At 37.1% G+C, this 15,163-nt stretch overlaps 1 protein-coding gene across 1 annotated transcript; it reads left to right on the top strand.

The window, feature by feature from the left end:
• The first annotated feature begins 7,770 nt into the window (after positions 1 to 7,770).
• LOC132614055 (transcription factor MYB1R1) lies at positions 7,771 to 10,139 on the top strand. The gene is made up of 3 exons (XM_060328413.1): positions 7,771 to 8,199; positions 8,858 to 9,066; positions 9,375 to 10,139. The coding sequence occupies exons 1-3, from the start codon at positions 7,932 to 7,934 to the stop codon at positions 9,762 to 9,764; spliced, it is 867 nt and encodes a 288-aa protein (XP_060184396.1). The 5' UTR covers positions 7,771 to 7,931; the 3' UTR covers positions 9,765 to 10,139.
• Positions 10,140 to 15,163: the final 5,024 nt, after the last annotated feature.

Genomic DNA, 15,163 nt, shown 5'->3' with positions numbered 1-15,163 from the left:
GATTGACTTCTTCTTTAATTTTGTAATTGAGATTCTGTCAGGAGAAATCTCAACATGAAACTTGTAATGATCCACAAAAGCATTTGCCAAATCATCCCAAGTACGCCATTTGGTTGTATCTTTCTTGGAATACCACTCCAAGGCTTTCCCACTCAAACTTTGATTGAATAGTTTGACTCTTATCCCTTCATTCTTTCCTACGCCAATCAACTTTTCACAATAGACTTTCAAATGAAAGAAAGGGTTTCCCGACCCATCAAACTTCTCAAATTTTGGAATCTTGTAACCTGGTGGTAATTCGACCTCAGGAAATGCACGTAACTCCTCATATCTCACGCTTTGGTTACTACCAAGTCCACGCAAACTTCTCATGGCATCCTCCAAACTTTTGAGCTTTCTATTTATCATTTCATCATTAACTGACCGTGCCTCATTTTCAACTTCGACATAATGATCAACATCTGTGCGACATTGTCCTTGAATCTGTGTCATGGGTGGAGTTGTGGTATAAGTATACACTGGCGGAACTTGATGCGCATTGGTAACATCATGTGTCGGCGGTATGAACTGAGTTTTTGAAGAGGTGGCTGTAAATAAAAAGGGAGCATTTTGAGTGACTAGGTGGGCAATAGGTTCGGAATGAGCTGGTTGAGAAGTGGTAAAATAGTTTTCTTGGTTAAGTTCATCCAAATTTGGGAATGGAGGTGGCATAGGCAAACTCTGACGAACCCCGTGAGATGGAGTCATAGGTGGCGGAGTTTGAGAAAATGACCGATTTTGAAGTACCATGTGACTTAATTCAGCAACTCGTCGCTCCAGACGAGCAATGATCTCCAAATGTGTTTCTGGTTCCTTAGAGGATGTGGGATCACTCGTGATCGGTAAACTAAGAGATGGCTCAGATGAAGTGGTTGCATTGATCAAACTTTGCTCCATTTTAGAACGAGTCTTTTTGGTTAACCAGGTGATTAGTGATGGGTTGGAATCTGATTTCTTGGCTCTAGACCGTGTGAAATATGAATGCTCCGCCAGTTCCCCTTTAGCACAAGTCAACCTTCTCTTTTTAAAAATAAGTTTGAAAGAAAAAAGATAAAATAAGAAAGAAAAAGAAAAACGAGTCAGTATACGGTAAGGATATGTTATTGCATATAAACACATTATTGAACATAATACATCGCGTTTTATAATGCAAGGGACCTTTTTATGCCAGAGGTAGGCCTAACGAATATTTGAAGGACAAACATGTATTTTATGTATCATTCCACAACTCCTCCTAAAAGTAATTTACAAGAATAATAAAAATTATTACATGCCAATCCATAATACATGCCAATCCACTAATTTCCTTCGGTGGTCTTCAACCTCCGGCATTAATTGAATGCTCCACGCAACCTACGACAAAAGGTCAGTTTCTTTGAAATATTTATCTATAGAGTACTAGGTCCACATATTTCACATATTTGTCCTTCAAATAATGCACATAGATAGTGAATAGTGTCACTTAGAGTCATAGACTCATTTGGACATTTGGTAAGGTTGACTAATGAACTTAATACACCAAGGGTATTAAGCTTCCTAGGTTTAAAATGATGCATGTCCTTACAAGGTTTTGGGTTTCGCTCTACCTTAGGTAGACTAAGAGTGGGTTTACTAGACACAAGGTTCCCGAGCGGACTGCTCGAGTGAGAAGGCTACGCGGTCCCCGTTACTCGGGCACCCCGCGCATACGCCAACTCTCCTAAAATTTGGATTCTATGAAGAAATTTGCGGGTGCGCAAAACACACCTCGCGTGTACGTGTGATAGTGTGAATTTTCCAGAAATGGAGGAGATATGAGCGGAATGTCAATTTAAGAAAAGCAGTAATATACATGTTACATAGAAAAAATGCACATAAGGAATGAAATACAAACATTTAAAATCACATAAAGCAACAATATAGGCAAAATAAAATAAAACAAACAAAATATCCCACAAATTATTTATTAACCTAAGTTTGTTATGGTTAGAGCCTAAAAGTCCCCAGTGAAGTCGCCAAGCTGTCACACCCCGTTTTAACCGGGTTAGATTTAGGAGTATGACGTATTGGTGATTCCTATTTGTTTTTTGTTTAAAGGAGTCGCCACCTAATTAATTTAACGATGAATTAGGACATCTAAATGGTTAACTAAGGCAAAGTTAAAACTAAACCTCAATTAATAGTCTGCTTAACCAGTGTGATTCTAGGTAAGGGCTCTATATTATCCTAAAGGGAAGGGGTTAGGCATCCTTTAGAATCCGTTAACTTACGGTTATCTGACCAAACTTAGGTTAATTAATTGAGAGTAAATATAATGCTTAAAATTTAGAAAATGATTTTAAGATATTGCTAAAGTTTATCTAAATTAACAAACAAAAGTGTTAGTCATACAACACAACTTAAATGCTCAAAATAAAATAGAAGGGGAAAGAATTAAATGGGCTCATCCCATTTTCGGATTGATAGTTGTTTGCCTGGGCCAACAGCCCAATATTTGTTTCCTCTGCTGTGGACTGTTGCTATCGTATGGGCCTTAGCCCAATATCATTTCTTGCAAACTGATGGGGCTGACTCGATAAGAGAGTTTCGTTGGGCTTTAGCCCAACATTGAATGCGGAAGACGAGTCCTCGGACTCGTATGCGAAGGTCCTTTTTCGGAGGCAGCGAAGTGAGTACGGGGCCTTCGATTCACGCTCGAACACTTCAAATTCGATGTCGCGAGACTCGAATTCGCGACAAACGCAGAGTAGACGAAAAAAATTGTTTGAGTATTTTTTGATTCGATGTTTTCGTGATATTGTGACAGCTAAAAGAAATTACTTTGCAAGGGATTCCTTGAACCGAAAATCAGTTATTGAGGAAACTTTCTGAATCAAAGATTTCGTTCTTTTGGGGGTTTTCTCGATACCAAAAAAAAATTCTCTGTTCTTGGAGGGTTTTCAACAATCAAAAGGGAACATCAGATTCTGGGGGGGTTTCGCTTCTCTCCCCAAAATCCTCCCGTCAACGAACATCGAAAATCCAGTTTTATAGGGGAAATCTAGGGTTTCTTTGTGAAGGGGAGAGAGAAGCGGGGACAAGCGAAGGTGGAGGACAGAGGAGACAGGGTATGGTGGAGACGAAGAAAGGAGTGGGGTGTCAGAGAGGTATGGGTGTAGCAGTGGCGTGGGAGGTGTCAGAGATGAAGTGGGTGGTAACGCGGTGTGGGGGGACAATGCATGGTGGAGGTGTGGGAGAGAGAATCAGTGGGGGAGGTGTGCGACGGCTAGGGTTTAGGGTAAAGGGGAGGAAGAGAAGAGGAGAAGAGCGGCGGACGAAAATGGGAAAATGAGGGGAACCTTAGGGTTTCCTTTGTTAAAATGGGAAATAGGCCGGACCCGGTCCTTTTTGGACTGGGTCAATTTTTGACCGGTTATTAAAAGAATGGGCTAATAAATTAACATAGACTGGTCTGAGAATTTGGGTCAAAAATATGGGCTGGCCAAAAAATATTTATGAGTTGATTGGACTTTGATTTGGGATCCGGTAAATCAAAAATACGGACTGAGTGCACGAAATAGTTTGACTTCTAAATTTAAATAAAAGACCTGTTTAAATAACTTGTGTTAAAATATTGCTCAATATGAAATATGCAATCATTAATGCTCAGATAAAAAATGGCGTTGTAATAGCCGTGCAATAATATTTCAAAAATCCACAGTAAAAATAAATACTATTATTTAATTATGCAAAGATAAATGCGATGCGTGTGCGTAAGCTGGTAAAATGTCGAAATGATAAAGATTGTGAATTATAATAATAGTAATAAATAATAATAATAATAATAATAATAATAATAATAATAATAATAATAATAATAATAATAATAATAATAGTAATAGTAACTGTAATAGAATAATGAAGTGCCGGTATTGATAAGAGGCTAATAATTATAATAAAAAATATATATATATTTTTTAATTTTTCTAAAAAAATATTAAAAGCGTAAGTATGTATTTTGGAGGAGAGGCGGGACAAAATTGGGTGTCAACATTCACTTGATGACTGATGCAATTGTTTTTTTTTTTTTGTGACTAAAAGAAATTATTTGAATATATTCATATTAATATTAAAAAAAGTACATGAAAATATACCTAATAAAGTATTTAGTATATTCAAATTAATAAATTTAACTGAAAAGATGATAACAAAATAGTTGTGCATATAATAGTAGAAATTAGTATATCTAAGTTTGTATATAATATTACAATATACCTAATATATGAATATATTACTCTAAGTGCCAACCAACTATACTCTACAATAACATATATAGTGTCACGACCCATTTTGCTTAGGCCGTGTGGGAACTTACCTTCCCATCTCGGTAAGCGAACCCTCAACCGAACAATGAATAAATACACGAAAGAATGAATTTAAACAGCGGAATAGAACAGATACGTAAGTCTCACGATATATCTATATATAAGTAGTAGAAAGTGCAGAAGACAGTAAACACCCCCAGGGTCTAGTCTGAATAATACAAGAGCATCTAAAGAGAATAATACAATCTGGAAGACTAATACATAAATGTCTATGTCTCTGCAATAAAAATAGGACATATGATAGGAAAGTCTTCAAGGTCAGTGGACGCCATGCTCACCCTGGAAACTCGAGAGAAAGCTGAAGCGTCGATCAGTCACGGGTCACGGAAGTGGATCCTACCTGGTACTCTGCATTCATAAAAGAATGCAGTAAGTGCAATTCAGTACAAACAACAGTACTGGTAGGCATCATCGGCCGACTAAGCATAGTTAACACAATTCAGATAATAAAGCAGATAAGCAAATAAACCAACCAAGCATAAGACAATATAATCACAATCGAGTATCTGTCATCGCCTATGTAAAGCATCTAAACCCAAATATGTCAAGTATGAATATATCCGATCCAATCCAATCATCGCAATCCAATCACCAAGCATCTCAATCAAGTCATAATGCAATGCAGTGTAATAATGGTATGAATGCAATGCCATGCCATGCAAATGAGGTGTACACATGTATTCCGGATGGAAATATCGACGTCTTAGTAGCACAACCCAGCGTGACTGGCGAAGTCTAAGTGCCACCTGTCCCGGATCTTTGCCCAACAGACAGACGAGACCCCGAATCTTTGCCCACGGGGGGTTCTCACCGGCACCACCCTGAGGGACCCACGCAATCCATGCACTAACAACTACTTCGAAAATATCATCGGAATCGGCCATGCAACAAAGATGCCGGAATAGATCATCGGACATCAGCCATCTTGCAATAACTCAAGTAAAAGAGTCTATCAAATATCAGTTTCATACAATCAACGATTCCGGAATTGATCTTCAGACATCGGCCTTCTTACAATCACTCAAGTAAAAGAGTTTATCAAATATCAGTTTCATAGAATCAATGATTCCGGAATTGATCTTCGGACATCGGCCTTTTCACAATCACTCAACTAAAAGAGTTTATCAAAATATTAGTTTACTTACTCAACGATACCGGATCATCAACGGGTATCGGCCATGCATCATGAATGTGAGAGAATGCGTGCAATGCGTATGTCAATCATCACTAATAGAATTCAATATCACAAGTACCAACAATGGGGTACGCCAATAATGTATCATATCACAATACCAACAGTGGTGCAACAACATGTCAATATCGCATGTACCGACAGTGGGTACGCCAATAACATATCCAAGTACAAATACCAATAATGGGTATGTCAATTCTATCACAATCAAGTCGATAACACAAAATTCAATATCTACCAACTACTCATGGCATCAAGCCAGCACAATAGAACAATTAAAGTACACATAACGGGGTGGCTAGTCCCAACACACATCAGGGCCCAACCTAAGGCAATATCCAACCCGACTTCATACCCAAAGGTTCACATGCTATCTCCGACATTATAATCTAAATATGTGCTTCGCTATACGAAGTCTCACCAAAGGTAAGCCATAACCTACCTGGATTGCCGAACCGCAACACCAATAACTCACTCATTTGCCTTGCCTTTCCACTGAACCTCAGAACCAAAGTAGTCTAAGCATAATCGAATTCTATATTAGAAATCATGAAGAATAATACTAATTGCTACTATTTCAATTAGGACAATTCTAACCCTAGAAATTGAGAAAACGGGCCCACAAGGGCAAAACGAGAAATTCGGGGACAAAATACCAAATTGAGTACTAGGTAATCATAACCTAACCACTAATTGTTGATTTAATTCAAGGATTAGCCTAATTTCTGATTTCAAGCAAAACCCCCAAAATTGGGTATAAACCCTAAGTCTTCAATTCCGAAATTCAACGCTAAAAGTGGAAGATATATGCTTAATAAGCTTAGATTAGTCAATAGCTAACATAAACATTACCAATTTATCATTAATAATCCTAGGGACAATGTTTTTCCAAAACCCTCTTTCAACTCCCATCACCATGGGTTTATTAAGGGAAAAAGGGGAATCTAACATGATAATGGTTAAAGGGAGAATGAAGAAATGAGTAAGATTTACCTCAAAGATTCTCCTCCAAATATCCCTAAGAACAGTTTCTTCAAGCTCAAATATCGAAATGGGACATAATGAGGGTCTAAGGGCTTTTAACACTTTATTAATGTCACTAACTGCCCGTCACCCGCTTTAGCGGTATTGGGACAACCCCAGCGGCGCTACCCTAGCGGTCAAGCCTTAAACGCTTGGACCGCTTCAACGGCAGGCTTACCGCCCCAGCAGTCTCGCTGCTGCGGTGCTGGTGCCGCCAAAGCGGGCACTAGACACCATAAAACTTTCCAAATTTCGCAATTCGATTCGATTTTCCGTCTAGTTCCTGAGGCCATCTTCTCACATGCCATACACATAGACCCACATAAAAACGTGCTACGAACGCGCCCGTGGCCTCAGAGTTCCTTAACGGATATTTCGTTGATCGAGTCAACCCCTGATGTCTTAACTCCAAATTCCCAACCCAAGTCCCGAAATGCATCCAAGTGCATTGGGAACCGAACCAAATACACACACAAGTTCTAAAAGACCATTCGGACCTCTCGGAATCGACGAAATTCCAAAAAAAGTTCGTTTGCCCAAAAGTCAACTTTGGGTCAACTATTTTTCACTTTAAGCCTATATTTTCACCAAAGTTGCCCGAATCCGATCTAGACACCTCGGGAAGTGTGTCAACGGTCCCCTCGGATCAAAAGTGAGCTAATCAATGCTCGGGAACGGGCGAAAATTCCTAAAGGACTATAATGACTAAACGGGTTGTTACATATAGTAACAATATACTATATATATATATATATATATATATATATATATATATATAACAGATACTACAATGATATACTTGTTCATGAATTAACTTCTTCTCTCTCTTTTTTTTTTTTTTTAATTCATGAATTAGCTTGCTAGTAGATTGTGTTGGAGCTTTTTTAGGCAAGCACTTATTGTTTTTTAATATGTATTTAATTATGTTATCACTAATATAGAGAATTTCCTTATTTTTAGATTTTTATTCATAGCAGTAATCCCTTGTTTTTAGCTTTAAGTTGCACAATTTGTAATATCTAAATTAGTTGTAGATTATATAATTAACTCTCATATATCTTGTATTTACGAAAGTTCCACAAAAAAGAAAAGTAAATAGAAGTTGCTTCAGCGAAGCACCACTGGGCCATGTACAACCTTTTAATAAATTGATTTTGCTTACTATATAGTCATTATTCACTAAACTTAGCCAAGTCATTTTAAGAAAATCCAGCTGACCGAAACCTATTTCCCATTCCTTTCTTGTTTTTCTCATTTCCTTCCTTCCACCATATGGACTGCACCAACAAATAAATCATTCAAATTTTCCTCTAAAACCATAATAGCACCAAAAAATGAAAGGCCTAGCCACCATGTCTAATAACGAGTGCTTCCAGACTGGAAACAAAGAGCATGAACCCCGTGGCACGTTCACGAAGGGGTTCATGCTCTTTGGTGTTAGAGTCATGGAAGGTGCTGCTACTGGTGGTTCATTCAGGAAAAGTGCTAGCATGAACAACCTAGCTTTATTTGACACCGAGCAGCAGCACCAAGACTCTAACGCCGGTTATGCTTCTGATGACGTGGTTCATCCTTCTGCTAGGAGTCGTGAACGTAAACGAGGTACTTCTTCCGTCCTAGTTTATATGACACTTTTCGTTTCTCGAGATCCAATATAGAGGTGTTCATAATTAATATAGAGATGTTCATAATTGTTCGGGTCTAACTATTGTCAGCCAACTTTCTGAGGCCATGCGATTTTGTCCTTTGGACTTTAACTCAAAAGTGTCTTGACAATGAATTAACTGTCATATATGACTCCTACTTTTATTTTCCATTTCAATTTCCTTTCGACTTCAACCGCCTGGGTTTCATGGGCTAGCTGTTTACAATTGTTTAGTCATTGCACTACTAAAAACCAGAAGACAGATAAAATCTGTAGCTAAACAGCAAATTCCGTCGCTAATCCTATTTAGCGATCTAGCGACAAATTAAATAATCACAAAATTCTGTTAGCCACGAGAAAATTAGCGATAGATAAGCACAAAGTTCGTAGTTAATTTCAGTTTTTTTGTAGCCTTTTCTGAATTTGAACTATATACAAGTGGTGTTATTTATATACATATTATCAGAATTTTCAAAGATATGAATAGCTATAAGGTTGTGCACCCACTGATTTAAATTCTGGATCTTTTCGTGTCTCAGTTGAAATCTTGGATTGATGTTTTTCTTTTCCATTTTTTAAAATTAATTGGATTTATTGTTGGAATGATGATTTTAGGAGTGCCATGGACAGAGGATGAGCACAAGCTATTCTTGTTAGGATTGCAGAAAGTAGGGAAAGGTGATTGGAGAGGTATTTCAAGAAACTTTGTCACAACAAGAACTCCAACTCAGGTGGCTAGCCATGCCCAAAAATACTTCCTCCGGCGAAACAACAGTAATCGTAGACGCCGGAGGTCTAGTCTTTTTGACATCACCACTGATACTGTAAGCCTCTTGTAAATTCATTATTTGTTTATAATATCATAGATAGATAGATCCATAACTTATACTCAAAATGTATACGGACCAAATCAGAAAGCAATAAGTTCAGGTGAACCAATTTCAGACGACTTAAATACGCGATGGGTTATTTTAAGAGGCAGAGTGGCCTTGTTGCCATGATCCACCGAGATTCAATCTTTTGTCGCTCCGATTCAAAAAAAAAAAAACCAAATGTACCCAAAATGACTAGTTAGTTGATCAACATTTTTGTGGCTCTAATTCGATTCCGATGTTTTCTTCTTATTTTGCAGGTTCAGGGTGCTGCTAAATTGGAAGATAATAAACAAATGATCAATCACACCAGCACCTTTGAAAAGTACCCCATGTCAGCTTCCCGGCTCGAGATGCCGGTAAATTTATCAGCCACAGGAGAAAGTTCAACGGAGAATTTATGGAAAGGAATGAACAAATCTGTGAGGCCTGTTAGGCCAATACCAGTCCTGCCTGTCCCGCCCTCATCAAAAATGGAAAATCTCAATTTAAACAACACATATATCCAAGAATCATCTCCTTTATCACTCAAGCTGTCCACGTCAGATGGAAAATCGCCTTCACCACCGAGACATTCATCGGCTTTTCAGGCAATGTCAGGTGGCTTCAATGGCAGCACTAGTGGGGATAGCATAATCAGTGTTGCTTGAAGAATAAGGATTAATTGGATTGGATTCTTATTCTTAATTTAAGATATAAAGTGGGGTTTAGTTAGATAAGATATTAAGATTAGACATTAGTGGGACTAGTGGGATTAGTGGGATTAGAGTATGGAGAAAATATTAATTAGGTGATTGATGATGATGATTCCTTTTGTTTTGTGTATAGATATGGCGTCGTTTTCAATAATTTTGAAGATTTGTTGTTTAGTTTATGTCTGGTCATTTTTGTGGTCTTAGGTGATTACAGCACCAACCAAGTTGCTACTGTCACTATCAATGTGACTCACGCTGGGTCTTCTGTTGTTGTTATTGTAATAAAGGAAAAAGTAATTGAAATAGACTTGTTTGTTTTCGGAAATCAAATCCAATTTTTGTTCCTTTTTTTTTTTCTTTCTGTTTTGTCCTATTGTGAAGATTAAGACACGCATAATGTATGTGGCTGATAGGTGGCATTGCTATGAGTAGGAGGTGTTTATGGTCCGAGGCGGATCTAGGATCTGAATTTTATGGATTCAACTTCGTCATTTTATCATTTTCATCAAATTTACTGAGTTCAAAATCTATTAAACATGTTTAGTGAATCTTTTAACTCATATACATAATCTAAGCCAAAATCTATAAGTTAACCCATACCTAATACATTGGCTACACCCCTGTTCATGATTCTGTTTGAGTTGGTTTAGTGTTATTAAACTCATAAGTCACAACGTTCTAGCTACCTAATTTAGTTCGTAGTAATCAATCTCTCAAATTTATTAACTCATTTTTCTTTGCCGAACTGGATTTCATAGAAGTTACAATAAATCAATTCCATGGAAGTGAGAAATGACAATGCATAAACACCACTTGGATGGTGCCTGAAAATAATTTATACTATAACGAAGTGACAGTACGTCCTAGAGTAACTTTAGGTGTTGAGCAGGGCGGACCTAGAGTTTTACACAAGTGGGTTCGGTAAAATGGTTTTAATCGATAACAAAGGTGCCACCGGCAAGTGAGCTTTTTTCAAAACTCTTTTTTTAGAAAAATCGAGATCAGCATTCCTCTTTCCTTCTTTTTTCTCTAAAATAGTCGGGGAATTATTTTTAAAACGTTTAGCAAAGACCTATTACTTTAACTAAAATTGTTAAAAAATATTTAATTTAACAACGCTGTTTCAACAAATTTTACAATTTGTTAAACTTTAAAAAAAGAAAATTATTTTATCCAAATTAGAAATCTATTAAACTCTGAGAAATTTGACAAAATCTAAATTCTTATTGATAAAGAACAAAAAGTTGTTTATTTACAAACAAAAGAACAAATATAAAGAGATATAGATATATAACTTAAATTAAACTAATACAAGCTATAAAGAAGAGAGCTTATAAAAGTAAACTAACAATTTCAATGCAATATCAATACAATTTAGCGTTAACTAATTTAAGATGAACTAACAATTAATTATAAGTTTTCCATGATTGCACGTGTATAATTCAGATAAAATAATACTCTAAGATTTCTCTTTGTAGAAATTTTTGATATTTTAAAGTGTAATTGAGTGTAGAATAATTTTATGAAATTTGAGTAAAGAGAAAAAATGTAAACAAAAAAATCATCATCATAAAAGAGCAGGTGAATAACAAAAACTATGCACACCAAAGCGTTTGCAGCAGCTAAGTTTCGAACTCACCCCGCCCAAGTTTGCCCCCACTAGACCATCCATCCACGGGAACACTTTAGTCTTAAGAGGATTCAAATACTACATATATCCTAATTTACGAATACAAAATACCAGATTTTTTTGGCGAAGTGGGTTCATTTGATCCCTCTTGACCCTACGTGGGTCCGCCCCTGCTGTTGAGATCCGGAAGTTATAGTGATTACCCTCTATAACTTCCACAATGTACAGCATAATTTCATGGGGCTATTTTGTTAATTTCAAAATTTTCAGTGTAATATTCAAGTGAATAAATTATGTAAGCAATCTGATGCCTACTAATGTTAAAGTTAACCAATGGCACACAACGAGTGCGAACAGGATAAGTACACTACTACATTTCTGTTTAGCTAACTAAATTTAGCAATCAAGTAAATCCTCTATTGAATATGGAACATTGCTATAAAGTAATGACAGAAGAAGCATAAACCACGGAGATGGTGTTACACTGAAGCAGGGCTGCATATCTGTCAGTTCGGTTCAGGTTTCAAAGTTATCGGTTCAACTTATCAGTTATCGGTTTGTAAATATGTTAAATCGTTAAAGAGCTGTTAAGATACCAATTAATGGGTTATCAGTTAATCGATTGTTGTTTGTTATCGATTTAACCATTAAGATTTCACACACAAAAAAAAAAATTCAAGACAGAGAACCCATATTCAAAACTGAAAGTAGCTTCAACTCCTAAGACTATGCCGAACAAATTTTTTCCAAGAATGAAGAACTTTTTCTGCAAGTGATTTCCCTAAGTTCCCAACCCCGACAAAAACCCCAAAACAGAGAAATACAAAACACAAAAATAAGAGTGAGAATTGAAAGCAATGTAGAAGAAGTAAACGATAGTTTAGTAAGTTTACGTTTTCAAGTTGGGCTTGCGTCTTGCAAGTTGGAGGAGAAGGGTTTCTGTAGTGATACACCGCTTGAGAGACTGAGTTTATGAGTTCGGAACCAAAATGCCCCAAAAAAACCATTTTGAACCAAAATACCCCAACAAAAAAAAATGTTACAAAAGTACCTTTAGCGCAATAAAATACTGCGCTATAGGACCCAACTAAAACCCCGTCGGGTTCCACCACTGGTCCCTCCAGTGGCAAAAAAAAAATTGAAAAATGCCATTGGAGGGGATACCAAGGTGGTCCCCACATCCAAAAACGTCGTTTTCTATTAAATTTCGTCCGAAAAGTTTAGATTCTCGGTATATTCAAGTCAAAGAGTAAGATTCTAAGTTCGAATTTTTGGGAAAAAGCGGCGTACAACTCGATTAAAATAACTCTACAAAAAATCTTCGATTAAGGTTTTCTACTATGAACTTTTGTTATTATTTTGTTATATACATTATATTCTAAGCATGCTTAACATTTAATCCTTGCTATTTTCCAAAAAAAAAAAAAAAAAATTGTTCTTGTTCGGACTGGGCAGTGGCTTTTGCCACTGTTCCGATTTTGTTTTTTGTTTAATTCATTATTTGTTAAATGTTTATGAATTGTTAATTTGTTAAATGTTTATGAATTGTTAATTTGTTATATGTTTATGAGTTGTTAATTTGTTAATTATTTATGAATCGTTAATGAATTATTATTTTGTTAATTGATTATTTGTTAAATATTGATTATGAATTTATTAGTTGTTAAATATTGTTTATGAATTGAAAGAAGTTGATTGGTAATGAATTATTATGTTGTTAACACTTTGTTTGGATGATTGTTATGTATTGTTTTGACATTTATCGTATTGTGTTGTATTGTATAGGACCAAATTAGTGGTTACATAAAATAGGACCTTTCGTCGTTACATAACAATAAAATTAAAGTAACAATCAAAGCAAACATTTTATTTAAACTAACAACATAATATAATAAAATAGGTAACAACCATCCAAACAAGTTGTAAATGATTATGAAATGTTAATCTATATAATTTTAAAAGCGTGAATATATATGTTAAATAAAAAAAGATTATCTTAAAAAGAATAGTTAAAGTTCTTCTTTTCATAAAATACATAAGCTAACGAAAAAAATGTAAAGTTTGTAGGAAAATATGTGGTCGACGAATATACTCTTTTAGTTTAATTTTATCGTAGTTGTGTTGGGTATTTGGTCAACTAAAAATATATCACATATTCAAAATAGAGTTCCAAACAAATATTACTGTTGAATTTCGATTCCCAAACTAATTAACTTAACAAGTCTTTGCCATCACATAATTCAAAGTAATTAACTTAAAAATCTTTGCCATCACATATGTGTCCTTACTATCACATATTAAATTTACTGCATATCCCATGTTAATTATTCACAAGATATAATACTATATAATTCACATATTCCCTACAAATTATTAATTAGTTAATATAATTTATCTTTCATTTCAAGAATAATGACTAATTTAGTTTGTACAGACCGGACTCTTTCATGGATCCGAATGTTCCCCCTGGGCCCGATGTTCCCCCGGCACCCGATGCTCACCCGGGACCCGCGGTTCACCCGGGGCCCGCTGATAGATCAGTATTGTCTTTGCAAGACAATCATAGGTCAGAGTTATTATGGGCCGGTACTATAGGGATATCTACTAGGCTCCGTCCCCGTAGGCTGCAGAGAGCGTGGGCTCTTTTACGCGAGCACCCCCCACACCCTCGCGTGTTGGAGATATTGTTTCGGGGCGGCATCTACCGTTGCGTGTCCGTTGGTCGGGTACAGCATGATTGAGCGCTCATCACGGCCATGGTTGAGCGGTGGAGGCCAGAGACACATACCTTCCATCTTTGCACTGGTGAGGCCACGAATACACTTCAGGATGTGGAGGTCCTCTTTGGATTGCGGGTAGATGGAGAGCCACTACACACTCGGTACGAGCCTCCTCCTGGTCAGACGTGGGCGACAGAGTTGACTAGGCTCACCCATGCCGAGGGCCAGATTTCGGGACAGAGTCGGGTTAAGATTAGTGCACTCTACACTTATTTGGAGGGTCTGGATCCGGTTGACGACGGCACCCCGCAGGACGATGTTAATCGTCATGCCCGTTTGTACCTGCTTATTATATTCGGGGGCATCTTGTTCCCGAACTCATCGGGTGCTTTTGTCAGCTTACGTTATTTGGTTTTCTTGGAGCATCTGGACCGCCTGGGAGACTACAACTGGGGTAGTGTTTTTTTGGCATATCTTTACAGATGCCTGTGCCAAGCGTCTGTTGGTGTTGTCAGAGATGTGTGTGGATTTTTTGCTCTTCTCCAGGTAATATTTTAAGTGTGCCTTCCTTTAATGTAGACAAACCTCTTGAAATGACGACTTAAAAATCGTATTTTCTAATATCGCTTACAGTTATGGGCGTGGGAGAGGGTGCTGCCTTTTCAGCCCGTACCTAGGCATCACCTCGAGATTGACATGCCTTATGCGAGGAGGTGGACAGCGGGTTTTGACCGGGATGTAGATATGCACCACAGTATTCTTCCATTCCGGGACCAGCTTGATCACATGACGGACGATGCGGTAAAACTATTTAAATTTACATTAATAATTTAATTAAACGTCTTTTCTACTTGGTGATCACTGATTTGTATTTATATGTTATGCAGCTATTTATATGGACGTCGTACGCTACTATATTAGATGGTTTGCCGCCCTTCTGTAGGGCAGGTCAGGGGGTTTGGAGGTCGCGGTGTCCATTGATACACCTGGACATCGTAGAGGAT

Source organism: Lycium barbarum, chromosome 10 (genome assembly GCF_019175385.1).
Source record: "Lycium barbarum isolate Lr01 chromosome 10, ASM1917538v2, whole genome shotgun sequence".
NCBI classification, from domain to species: domain Eukaryota; kingdom Viridiplantae; phylum Streptophyta; class Magnoliopsida; order Solanales; family Solanaceae; genus Lycium; species Lycium barbarum.
This window is presented reverse-complemented; position numbering and strand designations above follow the sequence as displayed.

What these genes read in the sequence shown, in the direction of transcription:
- LOC132614055 (XM_060328413.1), top strand. Translation starts at nt 7,932, where the DNA reads ATGAAAGGCCTAGCCACCATGTCTAATAACGAGTGCTTCCAGACTGGA. An exon ending in GAGTCGTGAACGTAAACGAG is followed by an intron (nt 8,200 to 8,857) that starts GTACTTCTTCCG and finishes TGATGATTTTAG; the next exon opens with GAGTGCCATGGACAGAGGAT. An exon ending in TTGACATCACCACTGATACT is followed by an intron (nt 9,067 to 9,374) that starts GTAAGCCTCTTG and finishes CTTATTTTGCAG; the next exon opens with GTTCAGGGTGCTGCTAAATT.